At 42.3% G+C, this 11612-nt stretch overlaps 1 protein-coding gene and 1 long non-coding RNA gene across 2 annotated transcripts in view; both read left to right on the top strand.

Moving 5' to 3' along the window:
* zgc:153039 (uncharacterized protein LOC767698 homolog) overlaps nucleotides 1–2150 on the top strand; it is a 32045-nt gene extending 29895 nt beyond the window's left edge. Inside the window, 5 exon segments of the mRNA XM_047820900.1 lie at nucleotides 181–355; nucleotides 867–1013; nucleotides 1402–1410; nucleotides 1413–1603; nucleotides 1647–2150. Of these exon segments, the coding sequence (XP_047676856.1) occupies nucleotides 181–355; nucleotides 867–1013; nucleotides 1402–1410; nucleotides 1413–1603; nucleotides 1647–2150 (1026 nt within the window).
* A 134-nt stretch (nucleotides 2151–2284) lies between these two features.
* LOC125145907 lies at nucleotides 2285–5068 on the top strand. Its single transcript, XR_007144379.1, has 2 exons — nucleotides 2285–2326; nucleotides 4794–5068. It is a non-coding gene; the product is annotated as an uncharacterized LOC125145907 (long non-coding RNA).
* Nucleotides 5069–11612: the final 6544 nt, after the last annotated feature.

Raw genomic sequence — 11612 nt, forward strand, 5'->3', positions numbered from 1 at the left:
TGTGTGTGAGGCATGACACATATAATCAAACACTAGTCGAATAACGGTTGATTAGTAAAACTGCGTTCATGGAACCCTCAAAACACATTCAGTTCCTGCAATTTTCTCTCTCTCTCTCTCTCTCTCTCTCTCTCTCTCTCTCTCTCTCTCTCTCTCTCTCTCTCTCTCTCTCTCTCTCAGGTGCGTAAATACTTGTTAATGTTGGATGTGCGTAAGGATCATGTGAAGTTCTGGAGGCCTCAGGTGCTGCTGATGGTGGCCAACCCTCGCTCTAACATCGGCCTCATCACCTTCATTAACGACATCAAGAAGAGCGGCCTGTATGTCCTCGGACACGTCCAGATCGGAGACCTGGGTAAGAGTCCTATTTGTTGCAGTCGTACACAGATACAAAGTCCAATCAGAACTCAACAGCACCAGACATGTGATGACACTGAGTGAGTGTTGTATTAGCTTTTCTTTTTAATGAATGAATTATTAATTTATGTAAATGTGAATCAGAAACCTGTGTTGTGTTACTGCAGGCTCGTTACTGCTTCACTCTCAGTTTGGTTTTGGTTGCTTTTGGCTACTTTTTCTTTCAGCTTGTTATAATACCAAAGAGATTTACTTCGAAAATACATTGTAAATAAGTTAGAGACTTTACAGATTATTTTTGTACGACGTAGCTAGAAAGAAGACTTGTGTACTTGTGAACACTGAGACACTAACAATCATATTTTTAGACAAGGATTCCATACTTTGAAAATGTCAAACCTTTACGCTGGTCATCGTACTGTTTTGTAGCAACAGGTTGAATTTACTTTCAATGAGCTTTTGGAAATATTCATGAAAATCCTGAAGTCTGTGTGTTCGTTGCTCTGTAGCCGTCCTTCCCTCCGACCCTCTGCAGTGTCAGTACGACTCGTGGCTCGCCCTGGTGGATCACCTGAACATTAAAGCCTTTGTTAACCTGACATTAGCTGACTCTGTACGATGCGGAGTGCAGCACCTGCTCTTCATCTCTGGACTTGGTTAGCACACACACACACACACACACACACACACACACACACACACACACACACACACACACACACAGAGTTGGGCTTTAAAAAATCATCTGGTGCTAAAAATATGGTAAAGGTATAAACAGTAGAATATGGCAAAGGTGCCAGTATTTACGCTTTACCTCTAGAAATCCATTAACTAACAGGATAGAACTGCTGTGTAAAACATGCAGATCTTTTATATAGCTGTATTTTCACATCAGATTACAGCGTTAGGTTTTGCTCGTCATGTTGGAGATAAAACTTGGAAAAACTTAGTTACACCTTTCCATCTGGACTGCTACACCTCCGTCCAATCAGAATCCAGAATTTTAACAACTGAGTAACTTTTTGTCGGTTTCTTTTCTCTCAGGTGGTATGAGACAAACACATTGGTTCTGGGATTCTATGATGACATTCCTCCTCAGGACCAGCTCCAAGATCGCTCGTTCCACTCCAGCAGATCCATGGAAAGCCCCATTTTTTCGGAAGACCCAGAGATCCACTTTTCATTTCCCTCCTCTGCGAGGCAGCATGGACGGAGCCTGGCAGGGGAAAGCGATCGATCCTCAGGAGTACGTCAGCGTGATTTGCGGATGCTGTGAAAAACTGTTGAAGCCCGTGGCTTTGGCAAGGTACTTCTGCCAGTTGACCACACCCGAACCCGTCAGGACCGCCGTCTTCGTGGACGTTTGGCCTGGTGAACCTGCTCCGACCGATAGCTGCCTCTTACGTCGACACCTGCTCACTGTTCCTTCTCCAGTTGGCCTGCATCCTCAATATGTCCAGGGCATGGCGCAAGGCCAGGCTCCGCCTCTCCTGTGCGTGGAGACGGGGCGGAGTCTGAAGAGGCGGAGCGTAAACTGGGGCAGCTTGCTGAAGGAGCTCCGGATGAAGGCGGCCATCTACACGGTGCCGTGGGACGCTCAGGTGGCGTTGCACTGGCAGAGACAGAGCAGCTCAAGGAAAGAAAGAAGAACGAAGAAGAGGACAGAGGAAGATTTGGATCTAGTAGAGGAGGAGGACTCCGAGGAGGAGGAGGAGTACGCTAACGGTTACCACAGCAACACTTCACGTCTAACTGACGACTACTTACTCGCTGTTAATAGGGCTGATCAGTGACCAGCCCTGGCCCGCCCCCTGCTGTGCGCTTTCTGTATTTGCCCCGCCCACCTGCTGACACACGCCGCTACTACGATTACCTGCATCAGCTGGAGCTGTTGAGCCGTGACCTTGGGCCCACTCTACTTATCCACGGGTCACGCCTGTCATCACCACTGACCTATGACCTTTACCAGGTACCCAATCTGCGAAAAAAGCTCCACCCCTTCACATTTTTACATTTTTTTCATTTTGCCTTTCTTTTTCTTTGGTCTCCTGTTCCCCTCCTGATCGTCTTGATTATTCCTCACTCAGTGATGGTGAGACTGTGTGTAAATATTAACACAAACTCATGTCTGGACCTCGGAGTTTGTTGAAAAAACTTCCTGGAATGTAAAAAGATGTAAACAAGAATATTATAACTATAAATTATTATAGAGCCACATTATATTTTTCAGTCAACTGGTTTTACAGGTTTAACTTAATTAAAGACATCGTGTCAGTTTAAACTCACATTCATATCTTGTTTATAAACATTCCTTTTTAAATCATTTTTACAGAGTTAATAGTGCAGGGTTTTATTCAGTAATACACACACACACACACACACACACACACACACACAGAGTGTTGAATGATCAGGACTGTCTTCAACAATCATAGTTCAGGATCCACTTTAAAAGAGAAGTGCAATGATTATTTCTGTACAGTACAGCTGCAGGTAAAACACAGAGAGAGAGAGAGAGAGAGAGAGAGAGAGAGAGAGAGAGAGAGAGAGAGTGTGTGTGTGTGTGTGTGTGTGTGTGTGTGTGTGTGTGTGTGTGTGTGTGTGTGTGTGCGCACAAGAGTGCGTGAGCTTGCATGTGTGAGTGACCATTACATTTTCTCCAGTTAAATCAGAGCTTTAGGTTCCAGTTTCTGTTCTTAAACTATTACAGTTGTTTGTAACTTAGATAAAAGATCATTTAATCAAACTAACAGAAAGTCAAACAGCTGCAATAACACAGTGCTTCTGATTCACTGATGATCTGATGATAGAATCAGTAACTGTCTTAATCCCCACTGCATTATACAGCACTTTACATCTTTATTTCTAATTCTAAAAATCTCAATAGAAAGAAAATAATTTGATATAAATCTAATAAAATGCACAGCAAGAAAACTTGAGTGATGTATACTTCAATGAAAGTACAGAGCTTTGGTTAAGTACTGACACACACTCTGTACTCACACACACTCTGTACTCACACACACTCTGTACTCACACACACTCTGTACTCACACACACTCTGTACTCACACACACTCTGTACTCACACACACTCTGTACTCACACACACACTGTACTGACACTAGGGGCGGTTCTAGACCTTTTTTGGAGTGGCTTCAGCCCCCCTGTGTGTAATCTCAGCTACCCTAAAACTATAATTTTTTACTTTCATAAATAAACAATAAAAATTACGTTAAAATGCATTACATGTCTTCGATGGGAAAGAAAATTATTTAACAGTTTGATCCAAGAGCGATTTTTTTTACTTTGCTTTTACACGCGTGTGTTGTAGTCTTTCACAAGTGCGTCTTCAGCTGTCTGCATTATTAGAACGGAGAAGCACAGGTACGCGCAGCGTGCACGCGCAGTCAGAGCTGGAGGCGTTTATCTATAACGTTAATCGGCGGAAAGACGGCAACCAAAAGCAGTGAAATGTCACTATTCTTATTACCAGAGTTGTCATATAATATATAATATAGAACTCTTCTTGTTTTAAATTCTCACTGAGGGCTAAAACCCCCTAAAAATGAAATCCTAGAACCGCCCCTGACTGACACACACTCTGTACTGACACACACACACTGTACTGACACACACTCTGTACTGACACACACACACACTGTACTGACACACACTCTGTACTTATACACACACACTGTACTGACACACACTCTGTACTGACACACACACACACTGTACTGACACACACTCTGTACTGACACACACACACACTGTACTGACACACACTCTGTACTGATACACACACACACTGTACTGACACACACACACACACACACTGTACTGACACACACTCTGTTTAAAATAGAATTAAAGGTAGAATTTCTTTAAAAATAACACATTTTTAATTTATCAGTGAATGTGTCCAGAACTGACAGAGACTAAAAATGACTGTTTCACATAAACTTGTTTTTGTTTTTACACCAAATTCACTAGAATTAATAAAAAATGTTAGTTATTAGTTATATAATAATAATAAAATCGTGGCTTTCTAAATATAATATAATCCGCTGTAAGCGTGTAAAATAATAATAAAATTAATTCCTCACAATTTTAGAATTGCGTTATGGAAAAAATAGAATGTATTAATTACACTGGTTATTAGTTAGTAAATGAGTAATTACACTAATGAATTGCATTTCTAACTGAGGGATACGTTACTATGCTCATGCTGGTGACTGTATGACTCTGGACCGTGGTTCTGTGACGTGGTTCTTCTAAAGACCGGGACACGTTCTCACTTCCAGAGCACTTATCAGATACTTTCTGTTGTTTTTATTTTAATGAAAATTACAGCCAGTGTTCAGTCGCTCGTGTCGCTCAGCGGCTCTGAAAGCACGAGCTGAAACTCCGAAATGTTCATTTTGTGCTTCACAGACTCGGAACAACGCAGCGACACTTTCTACACATTTCTCCTGTTTAAAGTTTCACGCAGACAGAGGAGGATAAAGTAACAGGAAACTACGCATCTCTTTGTACTGCTGCATGACGGCTGAGTGATTTTTATCAAATCCGAAGCAGGGCTTGTGATGAATCTGTGAAATGTAATAACAGAACAAATCTGATTTTGTGAACGAGTCTCCATGGCGATGTTTAAATCATTTCATCGGTGTGTTTTGTTTTTATAATGTTTGTTAAAGAAAATTACAAAACCACTTGGCGGATGTGACGAGTAATTTGACACTTTTGATTTGATTGATTTTGAAGGTGAGAGCTTAGTTGAAACAGAACCGCAGTCTCCACCTCATGCTGTGTGTGTTTTGGGGTAAACTTTCTCTCACGGTGCCTTGACATTAAACTTCACTGTTGTCATTTACTGAATTAATGCACGATTAAAACTTCAGAGTGAACAAAGTGATGTAACGAATTTAACACCAGGACTTTAACATGTCTGTTAAAACTTTTACTCCTTCGGTTTGTCTTTCTTTTTTCTTCATTCCTTATATTTATTTATTTATTTATTAATTAATTATTCTTTGTTTAATTTTTCTGCTTTTTTCCACCTTTCTTTCTTTCCTCCCTTTCTTTTTCCTCCCTCTTTCTTTTCTTTCTTTCTTCCCTCTGCCTCTTTCTTTTTCTTTCTTTCCTCCCTCCCTCTTTCTTTTTCTTTTTCATCTCTCTTTTTCTTTCTTTCCTCCCTTTCCTTTGTTTCTTTCTTTCTTTCCTCGTCTCTCTCTCTCGCTCGCTCTCACGCCTCTCTTTCCTCTGAAGTTTATTCAGTCTCTTACTAAAAATAATTTGCTTTAATTAGCATTAATGTTACTGCTAATCATTTCCTGAACTCTGGCCTTCAGGTCTAAATATTACGCCCTTATTTTCAGCCTCAGTTCTGAATTCTAATGAAGTTCTGAATGTTGTTGAGTGTGAGATGTGTTTCTACAATAATACAGTAATAATAGGTTTTCTGTATGGTTATTTCTTAAATATAATGAATGTACACAAACAATGAATGAATTTTTCGATTGATTTTATTTTTTTAGTTGATCTTTTCAGATGCACTGTACTCTCATTCTGAATACAATTAAAGAGTGTTTTGTTTACCTTCAGTGTTGTCCAGTGTTTATAGTGATTTAAAAGGTTGGGGGATTTGGAGTAAGGGGGTTGGAAAGGGATTTGAGGCAAGAGGGTTTGGGGAAAGGGGCAGGCAAATTGGGGAGGAGAGGTTTGGGGTAGATGGGGCAGAGTGTTTGGGTTAAGGGGGTTGGGGATTTGTGGTAAGGGGCAATGTGCGTGGAATAAGGAGCAACATGTTTGGGGTAAGGAGGAGGGTGTTTGGAGTAAAAAAATCAGGGGTTGGGGTAAAGGTCTGGGGTCCTCTTCCTTCACTAGACTAACAGTTAGAGTTGACAAGATGCATACAAGACATGTTAGTAATTAATATACAATTCTCTCTGTACACTTAATCACACCCACAACAAAGAAGGCAAGAAAATAATAGCAATTTTATATACAACTCACACAAACACCTTACATGAATAGAGGAATAATAGAGGAAGCTGAGGGATGAGTCACTGTCTCGCTGTACTGGTGATTAAACAGCGCTGTCGAAAACACCTCAGAGCTCTGAATGAAAGGATGTTTGTTTGGAATGGAAACATCTGGAGTGAAAGAAGTGAAGACTTGTGACGTCTCTTATTGAGCACTGGGCTCGAGTGAAGAAATGCAGATTGTCTTAGCACTTGTAATTACAAACCAGTCACTCAGTCTCTGTCTGAGTGGCTAACAGCGTAAATAATAAAATAATAATCCCCTGAACCACAGGGCCATCCCCGAAGCCACAGAGTGTGTGTGTGTGTGTGTGTGTGTGTGTGTGTGTGTGTGTGTGTGTGTGATAAGGATGCTGAAGTCAACATGATTACCATCGTTATCGCCATGGTGATATGAGATGCCATAAGCAACCCCGCTCAGTGAAGCACACGACACACACACACACACACACACACACACACACACACACACATACAGACTGTCCTCTCTCAAGTCCACTGTGAAATTCACAGAACTCTTGCTGACAATTTATGTTATGAAGGTATATAGAAAGCGAGGAGTGGGTGGGGGAAGGGGGGATGGGTGGAGGGGAGGGGGGGGTAGCGAGAAGCAAAGAAAGAAAATGACAAAAGGAGAGAAGCGCAGAAAGGAGAAGAAATATAAGAAAGGTAAAAGAAAGGGAAGAGCGTGAGCGGCAAAGGAAGAAGTGATGAGAGATGAAAGGAGAAGGAGGGAGGAGAACATAAAGAGAAAAGTCGGGTGAGATAAAAAGTAAAGAACTATCAAAAAAGAGAGAGGAGATAGGAAGGAGAGGCCATCAGGAAAAAGGGAAAGAGACAATGAAAAAAAGAAAAGGATGGGCGGTGGACAAGGGAGGAGAGGCAAGATAGAGACATAGAAAGCCCCAAGTAATAAATAATACGTACGGGCGGAAGAACAAGTAGGGAATACAAATGAGAAAAAGTATCACAGAATGCAGATACCTGGCAATGCAATAAACAGAGCATGCCCGCAAAAGCACAGCTAGGGAGAGATGAGTCCACAAGTAACACGAGCTCGAAATGAAACTAGGGGAAAGCGAAACGAAAGCGGATAGCAAGAAGATCAAAAAAACATAAAAACAGATTGACAGAGTGTTAAGGATAGAAGTAATGAAAACTGAAGGAAATTCTGGTGTGTGTGTACACAAGTTATCTATGAGGGTGAAGAGCGAGGGATGCTTCGCGTTTGACTAAGGTGAAAGCGCCACAGGCAAAGACATATATGACATTTGTTCCAGTCCATGCATCAGATGGAATTGGAGTTCAGGTGCGTGTGTGTTGGTGTGTTCAAGGGTGCGAGAGAGAGAAGCGGAGAGTTGTGGTAGTATCATAAAAGTTCATAAACTTAAGTTCAAGAAGGCTGGACATATTTTATTACAAACACAGGTACAATTGGGTAAATTCTAACCCTGTGACTACACTGGGAACTGGTGTCTGTGATGTGTGTTGGGCGCCGGTGGGGGGGGGGGCCGGGCTGAGTGTCTACAGATGAGCTCAGAGAAACGTTCTGGAACAACTGATTCACCGGGATGCTGCAGCTAGGCTCAGAGACGCGCTGGCTAGTAACGTGCTCCAACGTACTGGGGCAAAACCTGGCAACACTGGTGCTGCACGCGAGGCAACCGCAAGGGCAGCCAAATGGACACTACAGCTGGATATGTGTAGGAGGGCTCTCCATGCAAAGCACGCGATCCACCCACCTGGACCCCGTGGTTTACAGCATGACAAAGTCGATGGTCACTTGGGAACACGAATTATTATAAAAAAATTTTAAAGGAGGAATCCTGGAGCATCTTACGTTCAGTTCAAAGCCTTTCAGATAGAGAACCAAAGTCGTGTTTCTTCCAGAAAGACATCTTATAGAGAAACTCTAAGGAGGCACAATCCATCATGATCTGACATGTCAACATACTGTTAATAATAAACAAAAACACACATGATCGCAGAGCGAGATGAACACTCCGTCTTACTTTCTTTGTGTTTATTGAACATTAGATGCTAGATTTAATGCAAAAAAATCATCTCAAACCAATCTGGCTGTCTCTGAGGTGTAGGTTAAACTGTCTACAGAGTGATTTAATAATCTGATTGTGTAGAGCTCAAGAAAAATCCACTCCATGAGCGAGTCTCATAATACCAGGAACCTTCTATTGTAAATATTGACATAAGCTCAAGGCCATGGTTCGGGTAGAGGAGACTGTGGAGTCTTTAAACTGAATCTCTAAATCTTTAAGTGAAGGCTTGTAAGCCCCCGGGTGAGGAGTGGATCATCTGACGACCTACACCACACACACACACACGCACACCCACTTCTTCCTCTTTAGAGGACGTAGCCTATGTCGGATTTCTGTCGGATTCTGACAGGGATTTATACACTTGGCACGTTGGCTCAGAGTGTGTGTTTGAAATGGACTCCATTTCCAATTAAAGTGTGAAAAGCGAGATGTGCATCACTCAAAGGGAGGGAGTATCAAGGTAGAGACTAAATAGGCGGAGGATATTAGTTTTATAAATTATGCACTTGCTTGAATAACGTTACGCACGCTGTTATTTGTCTCAGTTAGGTCAAGATGTTTTGGTTGTTTGAATAATTGGTTCCGGACATTGTCTGTTGAGTCGTCCGTATGTGCATCTCTGGCAAAGATTTTCATGAAAATGCACTACCACATATTCAAAGACAGAATGCTCACACAAGTGGCAATATAAATCTGTCAAATACGGCTTTACAGCGTGAGGTTGAGACAGGAGGGAGGACGAAAAGATCTGAGAAGAGAGAAGCGGTTGCGCGGTAGTTTTCTGTTTCGGTGAAGCGGTGGTGTTACTAATCAAACGCTCTATTCTAAAAAACTTTCAAGATAATTAATCTATCACAATGCTGCTAATTCTGCATCCTGATTGAGATCAGATGGTGTTGATCAGCCCAGTTCTATAACAGCAGCTATGACAGCAGTGCAGCTGCAAATCACAGGATTGCTGCGAGATAATAGTTTCAGTTTCTTATAGTAACAGCTCGTCTCGATCTTGGGTGACACCATCACGGATAAATGTCTTTAAAATAACGTAACGCAAAAAGAAAAAAGAAACGGGTTTAAAATGGAAAAGAAAGGAAGTGTTCGCAAGGGAAAGAGCTTTGAACAGTCAGAGGTAAAGGAAAACTTTAAGAGTTTGTGTATGTGTTCTTAAGGAAGAGGGAGTTTACCCTTATCAGGTTTGTTGTAGTGCGTGGTGTGTGTGTGTGCGTGGTGGTGTGTGTGTGTGTGTGGGTGTGTGTTGTGTGTGTGTGTGGTGTGTGTGTGTGTGTTTTATAACGTCAAGGGAGAAGAAACAAGCAAGACGGCTGGTGAGGGGAGGAAAGACAGAAGGTGAGGGGAGAGAGAAGGCGCTTGTGTAGGACTGTAATGGATTTTGCATATTACTTGTACATACCTTGGACAGCTTCTCTCTCTCTCTCTCTCTTCTCTCTCTCTCTCTCTCTCTCTCTCTATCACACTCACCACCCACACACACAACACACACACAAACACAAACACACACACACACACACACCCACACACACACACACACACACACACAGTGAGCTAGGGCATGTGTGTTCCAGTGCTACGCCTCAACAAATTTAATCTGGAGAGTCTTGTTTTATATTCTTTCTCTTTTTTCCGGTCCAGTTGGGAGTTGGAATGTTCACATATCAGGAAGAGAACGCTCGAACTTATAGTAAAAACCAATTTATAAATCCAAACCAAAATCCTTTCATCGCATGGGGTTCCATCCACACCAACACACCATATCCCAGAATGCTTGCAAAACACACCTGACTGTGAGAAAGTACAGTGATGAAGATGACGGTGGGGTGTTTTTATACCCTCGGTATTTAAAGGTGTAAATCCAGTACACATTAAGTGTAAGTAAGCAGAGGACGGAGTCGACATAATGAGCTCCCTGAAGTCTGTCATTACTGGTCATTACTCTTCCAGTTACACACAGAACCAAGTTAACCCACAACATCAGTTAATATCACGTCTCCCTGAATCCACCTCTCCAGTTCTGTTGCCCCAACCCCCCCACCCCCCTTCTCTCTTCGCTATCTTCTGCTCTGGTGAGTTTAATGTACAGCACCATTTTGATCTGGCCTGAAGAACAAACACGAGTAATAAACAGTGTCATCACTCGACGTCTCACTTGCTCTTTCTCAGGACAATGTACAGCTTTCTTCACACTTCCTCTTGACCTAAAAATCATCTATTCTTACTTCTAACATTCCACCTTTTTTCGCCACCCATCGATACGGTTCCTTCATCACACAACCACGCTTATATCTATACTCGAAACACAACCCCACTGTACTAAAACCGTCACGGTTTAGTTCTCAACAAACTGTGCACACGCCAAACTAAAAATCTTACCACTCCGTACAATGTATCCTGTCCATCTACTTTCTAGCTCTGCATGCCATCCACCTTTACACCACCATCGTACTGCCACCCACACCTCAAGTAAAGTATCAAGAAGACTTTTATTTGTCATTTTAACCATATGAGCTGACACATAGTGAAATGGGACAACCTGATCGCAGACCCCTAGTCTACATAGAACAAAGACAGAGAACAACACAGAGCTATGGACTTAAGTAAGTAGTCCGAGCCACATGAAAAGTGCAAGCTGGTGCCAAAATTATTCATGTGTCATTTTCTACTGCTTAGCCGAAAATTCTCGGGTCACAGGGAGCCTGATGACCTATCTCAGCGTCATGGGGCATCGAGGCAGGATACACCCTGGACGAGGAGTGCCAAACAAACCAACAAACAATACAAAGGGGGGGGGGGGGGGACTTTACACAAAAGCACTGACACAAAGCCTGTTACAATACACCTTTACTTTACCCACACGTATTAATCCAATTTGTAAATACCCCACTGGTACTTCACCAATCTGATATACCATGCACCTGTTAACTCCCATCTGAACTTACTGACACTCCACCCACGGGTGATCTCTATTCAACGTACGACTCCAATAAGCCAATTTGTACTCACCCACTTGTACTCCACCCACCCTACATTAACAATCATGGAGTGGTCGGATGCCTGTCAGAGGGTCTGACCAAAAAGGTATTTAAGTATCTTTCGATGAAACCCATATATATTATTAGATTAGAGAGAGAGAGAGA

Source organism: Tachysurus fulvidraco, chromosome 11 (assembly GCF_022655615.1).
Source record: "Tachysurus fulvidraco isolate hzauxx_2018 chromosome 11, HZAU_PFXX_2.0, whole genome shotgun sequence".
NCBI lineage: Eukaryota > Metazoa > Chordata > Actinopteri > Siluriformes > Bagridae > Tachysurus > Tachysurus fulvidraco.